Source organism: Molossus molossus, unplaced genomic scaffold, assembly GCF_014108415.1.
Source record: "Molossus molossus isolate mMolMol1 unplaced genomic scaffold, mMolMol1.p scaffold_m16_p_7, whole genome shotgun sequence".
NCBI classification, from domain to species: domain Eukaryota; kingdom Metazoa; phylum Chordata; class Mammalia; order Chiroptera; family Molossidae; genus Molossus; species Molossus molossus.
Genome location: NW_023425401.1, coordinates 63100716 through 63114222, shown reverse-complemented (window position 1 = coordinate 63114222; position 13507 = coordinate 63100716). Strand labels below are relative to the sequence as shown.

Genomic DNA, 13507 nt, shown 5'->3' with positions numbered 1-13507 from the left:
TCTCTGTTCTTATATAATACTTTATCCATTGTTGTAACCTTTCAGTTTTCAGACAACAGATGGTCAAAATTGAAGCTTATCGTAAATATCAAATATACGTAACTTTATTTGTGTGAAAACTGACCCCAATTCTCTTTACTGTGCTATAGTTTATGGGGGCTTTATTTCAGCTCTGCCTCTTATTGTATAACTCGAGCCTGTATTAGGCCAACTTCAAATCCACATTGATTTTCCTATGTCATGATACCTTAATAAATGAACACGTTAGCATTTATTATTATAAATTTTTGCTATTATCATGTAGGACTTTCTTTCTGTGTCCTATTTGGCTTAACATCTTTCTAATCCAAGAATGTTATTGGAGTGGGAGCTCATTTTGCAATGAACATTGGGGGACATGGTTCTGTTATCTTCCTCCTTTTCTGTTTTTTACTCTCCCTCCCTCATACACACAGTCGAGAAAAACAATATTATGGATGAAGAGTGGATAAATGTTAATTAACTCTAGGGATAGGGTTTCTCTGAAGGGATGATGCTGATGAGATATGATCACAATAGACAATTATCCCTTCCTTTTTAAATTTAGCTTCACAGGAGACATCATAGCAGTGAATTACTGTAATGAGTTGATGCCTTGACCCATTTTATCCATCTGGTCATCTGTAATTTTTGATCTGAGATCTGAACTAGCAGAAAAGGAGATTCCTTAGATCTTTGTGGCATTAGGAAACATGTCTCATTCTCTCTGTTGACTGGACTTGGAGCTGGACAAAAACTTGGACCACATTCCTAGGCATCTTAGGTTGTACTTGGCCAGAGTTGGTTATTTCCCCTCTCATCACATTTAGCTAGTGACTCTGGGTACATGTGGATGAGCCACCTAAATGGTAAACAACCAAAGCATGCTTTTGGGGTATCAACTGATATTAGAAGATTATATGGATTACATGATGAAGTCTTATTAGATTCAAGCTGTGCATGTTTTGTTTTGTTTGAACAGAATGAAGTTCCTGAGGTGAAGAAAGAGGAGACTTTGTTGGATCTGGACTTTGACCCTTTCAAGCCTGAAGTAGCCTCTGCAGGTACTGCTGGAGTGTCCCACTCACCCATGTCTCAGGTATCAAGTGTTTTTTATGATGTTTGGAGATGATACTTAATAAATTTTAATAAACTCGATAAAGCAACAGATGAATTTCAGTGACCCTTCTCCTTTTCAAATGACTATCTACTTTTCTTTTTGGCTAAGAAATATTTCCTAATGGGAATGAAGGGTAAAATCGGGACCTTGTCAATATCAATTATTCTAAAGCTCCCCTTACCATTAGCTTTCTCTATCCATGGATCTGGAATAACCATGCATTCCAGTTTGCCCAGGAATCATCTATCTCAGAGTAATTATGAAGAGTATCTCTTTTTCCACTAAAAAATATCCAGGTTTGGATGACACAGTTTATGGCTTCCCTAAATAAAGCTCTTTCTTTAGGGTTTGGATTTAATCTTCTTACTGTTTTCTCTACTTTCCTTCCTCATACTTTGCAAATTATGGCACGTTTGAAATAAACCTGAGATTATAACCTAAGAGAAATGCTTTTCAGTCTTGATAGTTTTGAACTTGATGGTGTTCTCCACATTGCAGAAACTTCATCTTGAGATCTTGATTATTCCTTTTTTTATTTTAATTAAAATTATTGCAGTGACACTTGTCAATAGGGTCATATAGGTTTCAAGTGTACATTTCATATCAAGTATACATAATCTGTATATTGCATTGTGTCAAAAATCAAAGTCAGATAATCTTCCATCACCATATATTGGCCCCCCTTTACCCTTTACTACCGCCTCCCCCACTTTTTCCATATTATGGTCTGTGTCTATGAGTTTCAGTTTTATATCCCACATATGAGTGAAATCATATGGTTCTTAGCTTTTCTGACTTATTTTGTTTAGCATAATATTCTCGAGGTTCATCCATGTTGTCACAAATGGCAGGCAGTATTTTGTCTTTTCTTATAGCTGTATATGTACCACATCTACTTTATCCAATCCTCTATCAAAGGACAGTTTGGTTGCCTCCATGTCTTGGCCACTGTGAATAATGCTGCAATGAACATTTCAGTTTTTTGGGTAGATACTGAGAAGAGGGCTTGCTGGATCATATGGTAAATTTATTTATAATTTTTTTTGAGGAATTGCCGTACTGTTTTCCATAGTGGCTGTACCAGTTTACATTCCCACCAGCAGTGAATGAGTGTTCCTTTTTCTGCACAACTTCTCTAACTATTGTTATTACCTGTCTTGTTGATAATAGCCATTCTAACAATGAGGTGGTATCTCATTGTAGTTTTGATTTGTATTTTCCTAATAGCTAGTGAAGTTGAACATCTTTTCATGTATCTGTTAACTACTCACTGTATATTCTCTTGAAAAGAGGTGTCGGTTCAGGTCCTCTGCCCATTTATTAATTGAATTGTTTGTTTGGTGTTGATTTACATGTTCTTTATATATTTTGGATATTAACCCCTTGTCGGAGCTGTTGCTTGCAGATATCATCTTTCATTCATTGGTTGCCTTTTTGTCTTATTGGCAGTTTCTTTTGCTTTTTAGTTTGATGTAGTCCATTCATTAATTTTTAGCCTTATTTTCCTTGCCTTTGGGGTCAAATTTATAAAATGTTCTTTACAAATAAGGTCCATAGTACTTACATTTTCTTCTATGCAATTTATTATTTCAGATATCATATTTAGGTCTTTGATCTCTTTTGAATTAATTTTTGTGCATGGGGACAAACTAATCTAGTTTTATTCTTTTGTATGTGTTTTTTTAATTTTCCCAGCACCATTTGTTGAAGAGGCTTTCCTTCCTCCATTGTGTGTTTTTGGCTCCTTTGTCAAAAATTATTTGCCCATAGATACGTGGTTTTATTTCTGGGCTCTCAGTTCTGTTCCATTGGTCAGTGTGTTATTTTTCTATCAACACTAATCTGTTTTGATTATCATAGTTCTGTACTATAGTATGAAGCCAGGTAATCTGATACCTCTAGCTTCATTCTTTTTTGTCAGGGTTGCTTTGGCTATTCGGGGTCTTCTGTGGTTCCATATAAATCTGATGATTTTTTGTTTTATTTTTTTAAAAACTGGCATTGGGATTTTTATAAGGATTGCATTATATGTGTATATTGATTTGTGTAATATGGCCATTTTAACTGTGTTGATTCTTACAATTCATGAACACGGAATATCTTTCTATTTCATTGCATTTTTTTCCAATTTCTCTTGGTAATGCATTGCAGTTTTCTGTATAAAGGTCCTATACATCCTTTGTTTATTCCTAGGTATTTTATTCATTTCATGTCAGTTGCAAAAAGACTTTTTTAAAATTTCTTTTTTGTAGTTTCTTTGTTAATATATAGGAGAACAGTGGATGTTTGTACATTGATTTTGTGTCCTGCAAATTTACTATATTTGTTTATTGTTTCTAGTAATTTTTTGGTGGAGTCTTTAGAGTTTTCAAAATAATGTCTTGTGTAAAAAGTAACATTTTTACTTTTTTCTTCTGAATTTGGATGCCTTTTATTTCTTTCTCTTGCTTGATTACTCTGGCTAGGACTTCCAGAACTATGTTAAATAATAAAGGTGAGAGGTGGGCATCCTTGTCCTATTCCTGATTTTAGAGGAAAAGTTTTCAGGTTTTCACCATTGAGCATGATATTGGCTGAGAGTTTGTCAGATATGGCTTTTATTATGTTCAGGTACTTTTCTTATATACTCATTTTAGTGAGTGTTTTAATCACAAATGGATGCTGTATTTTATTAAATGCTTTTTCTGCATCTGTTGATAAGATCATATGATTTTTATCTTTGTTTTGTTAATTTGTTGTATCACATTGATAGATGTGTATATTTAAACTATCCTTGTGCCCTTGATTGTGATGTATTATTTTTTTAATTCATTCTTGTATTTGATTTGCTAGTTTTTTGTTTAGGATTTTTGTATATGTATTCATCAGAAATGTTGGTTTGTAGTTTTCTTTTGTTGTGTTATTCTTGCCAGGTTTTGGTATCAGAGTTATGTTGTTAAATATAAAATGTGTTAGGAAGGATTGCTTCTTTTTCAATTTTTTGAGAGTTTAAGAAAGTTAGGTATCAAATCTTCTTTGAATGTTTGTAGAATTCACTTGTGAAGCCATCTGGTCCTGGACTTTTAATTTTGGAGAGGTTTTTGATGATTGTTTCAATTTTCTCACTGTTTATTGGTCCATTTAGATTTTTCCCATTCTTCGTGTTTTAGTCTAGGAAGGTTATATATCTCTAGGAATTTATCCATTTCTTCTAGGTTATTGAATTTGGTGGCATATAGTCTCTCATAGTATTCTAGTATGATCCTTTGTATATCTATGATGTCTATGGTAACTTCTCTTTCATTTCTGATTTTGTTTATATGAGTCTTTTCTCTTTCTTCCTCAGTGAGTCTAGCCAGGGATTTGTCAATTTTATTAATCTTTTCAAAGAACCAGCTCTTTGTTGGATTAATTTATTGTATAGTCCTTCTGCTCTTTATTTCATTCAGTTCTGCTCTGCTCTAATTTTTATTATTTCATTTATTCTGCTGACTTTGGGTTGCTTTTGTTCTTTTTTTTTTTTCCTAGTTCTTTAAGATGTAATGTTAGGTTCTTTGCTTGGAATTTCTCTGTTTCTTGAGATAGGCCTGTAATGATATAAACTTTCTTCTTATTACTGCTTTTGCTGAATCCAGAAATTTTTATTTGTCGTATATTGTCATTTTCATTTGTCTCTGTATATCTTTTGATCTCACCTTTTATTTCTTCCTTGACCCAGTCATTTTTTATTAGTACGTTATTAAATATCCACACATTTGTGGGTTTCTTTACTTCCTTTTTGCAGTTGCTTTCTACTTTCAGAGCATTGTGGTTAGAGAATATGCTTGGTATAATTTCAGTCTTCTTGAATTTGTTGAGCCTAGTTTTATGACCCAACACATGATCTATCCTTAAGAATAATCCATGTGCACTGGAGAAGAATGTGTACTCTGATGCTCTGGCATGAAAGGTTCTGTCAATGTCACTTATGTCCATTTGGTCTAATGTGTCATTTAAGGCCGATATTATTGATTTTCTGTTTGGATGATCTATCTAGAGCCATCAATGGAGTATTAAGGTCCCCAACTATGATTGTGTTTTTGTCTGTTTCTTCCTTTATTTCTGTTAGCAGTTGCTTTACATATTTCAGTGCACCCAGTTGGGTGCATATATTTTAAGAAGTGTTATGTCTTCTTGATGTAGTGTCCCCTTTATCATTATAAAATGTCCATCTTTGTATCTTGTTACCTTTGTTATCTTGAAATCTATTTTGTTAAATATTAGTATGGCTATACCTGCCTTTCTTTTCTTTTCTTTTTTTTTTAATATGTTTTTATTGATTTTTTAGAGAGAAAGGAAGGTCTTCTGGTAATAAATCCCCTCGTCTTCTGTATGTCTGGAAAAGTCTTTATTTCTCCTTCATATGTAAATGAAAATTTTGTTGGATATATTATTTTGGGATGTTAATTTCTCTCTTTCAGTAGTTTGAACATTTGGTTCCACTCTCTTCTGGCTTGTAGAGTTTCTACTGAGAAGTTCGATGATAATCTAATGGGCTTTCCTTTATAGGTTACTTTCTTCTTTTTTTGGCTGCCATGAGAACCCTTTCTTTGTCACTAATTTTTGACAGTTTTAATACAATGTGCCTTGGAGAAGACCTCTTTGGAGGCCTTCTTAGATTCAAGGATCTAGCTCTTTCCATAAGTCTGGAAAGTTCCCATCAACTATTTGTTTGAATAGGCTCTCTACTCCCTTCTTCTTCTCTTCTTCTACTGGTATGCCTGTTATCCTTATATTGTTCTTTCTAATGAAGTTAGATAGGTCTTGTTTTTTTCATAGTTTTATGACCTTTGATTATTATTATTATTATTATTTTTAATGTTCAAGTCTCTGTCTTCTTCCCTCTGCATCATTTCTAGATTTCTCTCTTTAATAGCACTAATTTTTTCCTCCATTCACTCAGCTCTATATCCTGTGCTGGCTAGTTCATTCTTTTTTTTTTTTTTTTCCTTTGTAATCCTTACCCAAGGATATTTTTCTATTTATCTTCAGATAGAATGGGAGGGACAAAAAGGGAGAGAGAGAGAGAGTGAGAGGGACACATCAACTGTTTGTCCCCCGCATGACCTCGACCAGGGCCAGGGACGAACTACAACGGAGGTACATGCCCTTGGCCAGAATTAAACCCACAGGTCATTGGTCCATGGACCGACACTATAGCACTGAGCCAAACCGGCCGGGACTGGCTAGTTCATTTTTGATCTCTTTAATTGAGATCATCTGTTTGGTCTGTTTTTTAAAAATTTGTTTGGCTCTTTTTTTAAAAATCTCTTTGTTAAAGTATTTGTTTTGTTCATTGATTTTGTTTTCTAAGTGCATTAAATTGCCTCTCTGTATTTTCTTGCATCTTATTGAGTATTTTCAGAACTGCAATCTTAGTTCTCTATCATTTATATCACATATTTTCATGTCTTTAAGTATGTTTTTGGAGATGCATTTTCTTTCTGAGCTGCCTCCCTATCTTGGTTATTCATGGTATTTGATGGGTTTCTTTTCTGTCTAGGCATCTATGTATGAGTGGTGGTTTTTTAGCAGATCCAGAAGAAGGGGTCTTTCTATTTTTTTCCCAGTAGTAGTCACTGAAGCACAAGTTTTTCAGCTCTGAAATCCTAGTGCATCCCCCCAGCAGTACAGCTGTAGTGTGTGGGGGTGGAGTAGGCTGGGGTAACCATACAGTTTCTTTGTTATTTTGCCCTCTCTGTAATGGTGACCTTGGGCATCTATGGGATCCTCCCTGCACCCCAACCCTAGGACCTGTCACAGAGTGCACTCTTTCCTAAGGGAAAAATGTGATTCTGTAGTACCAGTTCTCAGGATTGTGGATAATGTGCTCTACAACCCAACCAAGGGCGAAGAGAGGTGCGTTCTGGGAGGTTAAGGGGCAGCAGGGCTCCATGGCTTTGATTCTCTGTCCGGAATTCAAACTGCCCAACAACAGTGGCCGCACCTCCATGCAGGGTTCTTACCCAGGACTCTGGGCTCAGCTGCAGCTCAGGCTGCTCACTCTTGTGGGAATGCCTTCCAAATCTATTTGCTCCTCCTGGCTGAAGGGAGTACCAGCTACCATCAGATTCCTCTCTTGGTTGAGCCCCGCCGTGAGCTCCTGGCTACAGAGATGTGTCATGGATCATCTCAGCCCATCTTATCTCTTCTGTTTTTTTCTACTTTCTCACCTTTAGGTGTTTCATTGTGCAGATCTCTCAGGCATGTTTGTGGGTTGAGCAGAAAATCCTTTGTTGAGTTATTGCCATTCAAATTGTTGAACCTTCATGGGGAGAGACCAAAGGGACATCTCACATAGCCTTTCCTCTGACGTCACCTGGATTATGTATTGATGCAGAGTTGGTCTTGCTTATCCAAACCTATCCTTGCCCATCACTTCCTCACTCTCAACATTGTCCTCATTTTGGTAGTTATTATGATAGCATTCTCCATCAGAGGGTTACTGGTGGTGGGTGCTACAATGATCTGTGGATGATTCCTCTGGAATATATTAACTCTATAATCATTTATGTTCATAAAAGAAATTAACTTAAAATTTGGCTAAACAGAAATCATTTATGTCAGTATTTTTTTCTATGGTCCAAGCCTCACATTTCAATTTAGGCAAGTTCAATGATGCTAGAATATACTTCAAATTAATTAATGACAGTTCATTGTAAAGCTCAAGAATTGAGACCCGCCCAGGCCAGTTTGGCTCAGCGGTTGGAGCGTTGGCCTGTGGACCAGAGAGTCCCAGGTTTGGTTCCAACTAGGGGCACATACCAAAACAAAAAAAAAGAATTGAGACCCAGCTCAATTTTCTGGTCTTGACGCTTTCTCAGTACCTTATAATAAACCACTGGGAAATAGACTGCTCAATATGAACCTCAATAAATAAAGCTTTTATTTAATTCATGCTTTATTCCAGATAATTGGGCTTCTAAGGGTCTTCTTATTATAATATAGGAACAATAAATATCTGAGATGTCAATAAAGCAGGAAAGGAAGTAGATCAGACACCTTAAAGATATTTTGCAAAAGGTTGGTCTATAATGTTTCAGAAATTTCTATGTATTCCCTTTTAGGGAATTCATGATATGTATGAGACTGTTAAAATCTTCAAGAAGTCCTGTAATTAAAAGAAAAACCTGTTTAGATGTGTTTAACTTAGAATTTCCCAAATATGTTTGACCACAAAAATCAGTTTTGATAAAATTTTCTTAGCATTCATTGGAATGTTCTCTAAAACATACTTTGGGAATTGCTAATATAATAATTTTCAGTAAGTTTGAGAATTCTGCCTTGGTGTCCAAGAAATGCAGAAAATGGATATACATATCTATCAGAATGGTGCCTTCTCAGAGCTCTTGTTGTGTAGCCAGCCAGTTGAAGTTATGGACTTCCTCTGCCTTACTCTCCAACATTTATTACTTTAGTGGCGGAAGGAAAAGTTCTGCAGTGGATGCTGTGATGATGATGATGATTAGTGGGTGATAATCAAGAGAAAAATCTCTTTTACATCAATTCATGAATAAATTAATCCATAAGTCTAGGAACTTTGGGTGGATTTAGGACTAAGATTTTTTTTCAGATTATTTTTAAAAAGTGACCTTGGTTAAATCTTTAAATGTCTTGGTTCCAGAGAAAAAGCATTACCACAGCTAGGAGAGTTGCATGTGCCACTGCTCTGTTTTGGACCTGGTAATAAACTACTCTGGCTTCCCAGGGGCCATGATTAAGTCACTGCACTGCTGAGTTGTCCTGCGATCCAGCCTTAATCACATCTCTCCTCCTTTGCTAAGAAGTCTTAGGCTGAGATAACAAAAAGAACAGAGCTGTTTGATTCTGCTGGCCTTTTTCCTCCTTCACACAAAGTGATCTCCCTTACCCATCACCTGATCCCATGTTTTAAATTGATGTTTATGCTGCTAGCAGAACACCTCACCTTGTGATCTCTGCTGTGTGCACACAGGCTAACACATCTTTTCATGATCCTGAGGCTTGATAAACATGACATTTCACATTGCTGCCTTCCTCTGGAGAAAATACTGTTGCTGTCTGCATTATTCAGGGATATATAGTAGCTTTAGGGACCTATGATTCTTAAGGGGCCATAAAGTAAGAAAACCACCTGGATAATCAGAAAATGCATATTAAATGCAAGAGTCCATGTACGAATACCTGTGGTTTTTAATGGAGGCATTCTACTCTCCCTCTTTGTCATTCTACAAGTTGATGCTAACCCAGAGACCAAACAGGATGCACAGAGATGCAGGGCAGGAGGGTGGTGCAGTTAGAGCAGGCCTAGATCAAGTGGGTGGATTCAGTCAGAACCACAGGGCCTACATTCTGTAATGCAGAATCCAAATGAGACATCTGTAGTCCCATCTGGAAAATTTCATATTCTTTTTTTTTTTTTTATAATCCTCACCTGAGGATATTTTTCGATTTATCTTCAGATAGAGTGGGAGGGGAGAGGAGAGAGAGAAACATTGATGTGAGAGAGGCACATCGATTGGTTGCCTTGTCTTCTGCATGAACCAGGGCAGGCAGGGCAGGGAACCATACTGTGGTATGTGCCCTTGACTGGAATTGAACCCAAGACTCTGTCTGTGGGCCCATGCTCTGGCCAGGGCGAAACTGTCATATTCTTAATATGAGAGTGCCAGATTCTCTAACTTGCTATTTACATTCAGTGATTCCAAACAAGTATGTACGTAAATATGGATTAGTTCTAGTCACAAAGACATGGGCAGAAAAGGCTGTGGCTTAGCAGTAATTCTCAGTCACAGAGGACATAAAAAAAAGTGGTCTCCCTCACCTTCCCCACACACAGGGAAAGTCATTTTTTAACCATATGGATTCATTCCCTGGAATCAATCATTTTTATAATTAAAATTCCATTAACAAGCATAATTCATGCGTATGTCTTAGAAGACTCCCTATTAATTTTCATGTTCACCAGTTAATTGAACTGTGTGTTATCTAATTCAACATATTGAAGAGCTGTTTTTCTGGGGCTCATTTACCATCAAACTGGTCATAATGCATTCTCTTCAATTTAGTGTGGGGAAGAGAGGAAATAGCATTAGCAATGATTAGGATCTGCACATTTCCTCAAATAGTTGATAAGCTGAATACCTTGTTCATTTAATTGTGTGTGTGTGTATGTGTATATATTAAAGTAAACTCATTCATCATGTTTTACATATAGTTTTCTACTTGTATAGCAAAAGGCACATTGATTAGACCTGTGCTGTTCAGTATGATAGCACTAGCCACATTTAGCTATTTACATTTAAATAAAATGAAATTGTGTAAAATGAAAAATTTGGTTCTGTTACACTAGCACATTTTAAGTTCAATAACCACATGTGACTGGTGGCTACGATTTGGACAGCACAGATAGGGAATATTTTTATCACCAAAGAAAGTTCTATGGAACAGTGCTATACTAAATGTTTTAAAATGTTTTTTTATTTTATTTTATTATAAGAACTTATATCATCTCAGTAATTTTTACATGCTTGGGAATTTTATACTAACAGTATTTTTGTCTTTTTGCTTTCAGACATTGCCCTGGGACTTATGGACGGTAAGAGTACTAAGAACTCTCCATTTTGATGTATCTGGGCCCCTAGGAATTTAGAAACCTTGTTATATTTTATTTCATCTGTAATGGAAAGAAGGACCAAAAATTTCTAATAATAATGTAGGCCCCTAGAATAATCATCAGCTCCCTGATGGTTCCAAGAATTACCAGCACTTGGAACTAATGATGAGGAAAAGAGTTTCTGTGTGCCAGCCTCCCGGATGAGCAGGAATTTGATGTGCCCCTTTATGTTTCTGCCTGTATTGGTGGCTAGAAGAAATGTTGTAATGAATGACATGCACCTTTGTTATTGCTTATAGAATATAAGAAAAGTATAAATGGGATAATGTATGGGATTGGCTACTCTGCACAGGGAACATTTCTTCATTTTTATTTTCGATGAAACTTAATAAGAATTTGAGCTTTAGAGCCAGACAGCCCTGGATCTGAGTCTAGATTCTACTTCTTATAGCAATGTGACTTTGAGAAATTTCCAAAAGTCTTTCAGACTCAGGTTCTGTCATCTGGAAAATAAGGGTAATGATATCTGCTAAAGATGGTTATGTGAGGATTAAGAGAGATAATATCTGTAGAATATTTAGCCCAATGTCTGCTATGTATCAATAAAATGTAGAAGTGCAAGTATTAGTGCTTCTAGAATTCAGAGTTGGGATAAAGACACAAACAGAGCTTTTTGCTATGTTTCTGTGCTATGAAATTAGAAAAATGGCTACACCCATATAGAGCCTCACATCCCTTGGGGTGGAGCCTTTGTCTACCCTGTCTTAGAAGAGTCCTGGTCATTTGGTCATAAGAACTCAACTTGAGTTTTATGTTCTCTTTTTTTTAGTGCTACAGCAACAGGAAAGTTTGGAAGATCTAGCTGTTCATGAGCCTATGGTCTTCCCAAGTGACATTGCTACTTTCTTCCCTTAAAACAAAAATATGACTGATCCCTTCCCTGCCACAGGAGTAGGGTTCTGTTCTGCTACATATGATCCTTGAAGCATCATGGATAGCTCTCAAGAGAAGAGCTAGAAAATGTTTGACTTGTATATTTGCAAAAATTTTGTTGTTCAGGACATTTGAATTCTAGCCTCAACTTTGTGTTAATTTTCTTGGAGAGTAAGAGGAAAATGCTAATTTTTTGTAATTCCAATATTTCATATTTTTAGTTTGAACTATACTACATTTTCCTTTCCCTGGCTGAAAGGATATGGTGAGGGAAAAAAGTATCATCTATAACTAACATTGACAATTGTGGAGGACAAACCTGCTAGGAATGGTAACAGTGACAAGATTGCAAAACAATAGTTCCCTGGACATAATTACCCCATTTTTTGATCCTCTCAGCTCCCCAGTGTTGTTTCTTTGTTGTCCAGACAAAGGTCCTAAAATAGGGGGAGAACCTGAGGAGAATCCTCCAGGCTGTCAGAGTAGTCCAGAACCAAGTGCATGCTGGTTGGGGAAGATTTTACTCTGATACTGTCTGATACTATGGTACTAGGTAATTTTGTGGCTTCTAGAGCTTGATGCTATTCTCATGCTTCCTTATTTATTTTATTTGAAACTTTGCATTTCAGACTCTGCTAAAACAATGGGCATGTAATAATCAACATTGTTGTTGATACTAGAAAATGGCAAAGGCTTTCTTTATGTTTCAGTTGTATAGTCTTCCCAGTATTAGGATAGAACTATTCCTATCACAAAATAAGTTGTAAAATTTAATCTCAAACCAGTGAAAAACCACAGCCTTTAGTAGAATATTGACTCTAGATGGCATGGGACTTTAATGTGTGAGCATTTTTTTTTCTTCCCTTAATATTTTTATTATTATTTATTTTTTTGCTCATATAGACAAACACTGATTTGGTACAGCCGGTAGGTAAATATCCAGAAAATTCTGGAATTTTTTTTTTTTTTGTATTTAATATACATTATATACATGGTATATTATCTAAAATAAGCTTTTTTTTTTTTTTTCTTTCTCCCTCATGGCATTGCTAGTCACAGATTTAACCTTAAGCCACTTATTTAATTTAATATTCTCTAGTTTCATTTAACTGGTGCTACCTTACTAAAGAACTTTGTGTTTCTCATCAACTCTTACCATGATCTATTTCATCTTGTTTTTTTTTGTTTTGTTTTGTTTTTTTCCTTTGCTGTTCTGCATACTCTAAAGACTGACGCTTCAAAAAGTCTTTCCCTGTGTAACCTGATCATGGAGGAAACTCCAGACACTGGGTTGGATGAAGAAATTCAAAGATCTCAAATTGATCTGGGTGTATTTATTTGGGGTCCTGATGCTAGTACAGAGAGTGTCAGCCAGAAAACTGCCCACGGTGGGTCTCAGGAAGAATCTGCATGTCTCTCTGAAGCAGAGCAAGACATAGGATCATCCACTGGGATGTTTCCTTCTGCTGACTGTCACACTGTAGCTGAACAGGGTGAGCATGTACCAGGGCCAGCCCCTCCACGTGGAAATGGACAACTGTCCCCAAAGCCTGTGATTGAGGCTGAATTTGCCATTGCTGCTTGTATGGAGATGGAGCAGCCTTATGACTTATCTGACTCAGAAATGCCAGCCATGGAAACCGGTGGCCTGGTCAAAGAATGTCAAGAAGATGTTAAAAAGGCAGAAGAAGAGAAACAGAAGACAGAAGAGTCTGTGTGGGCAGGTGTGGAGACATGTGGAAAGGTAGATACTGGAGCTATTGATAATCAGGACACTAGAAGGTACAGACGAATTTGAAGAGAAAGTGTGTGAAAATATAGGA

General features: G+C 36.3%; 1 protein-coding gene across 5 annotated transcripts in view; it reads left to right on the top strand.

Annotated features, from left to right (window-relative positions):
* Positions 1–13507, top strand: part of AMPH (amphiphysin) — a 344846-nt gene that overhangs the window by 289482 nt on the left and 41857 nt on the right. For 4 of the 5 annotated variants that reach the window (XM_036247404.1, XM_036247401.1, XM_036247403.1 and 1 more), the window contains 3 exons: positions 1001–1117; positions 10710–10733; positions 12588–12611. In XM_036247404.1, coding sequence (XP_036103297.1) covers positions 1001–1117; positions 10710–10733; positions 12588–12611 — 165 coding nt within the window. The remainder of the gene's footprint in view (positions 1–1000; positions 1118–10709; positions 10734–12587; positions 12612–13507) is intronic. The other variant, XM_036247402.1, reaches the window with a different exon arrangement.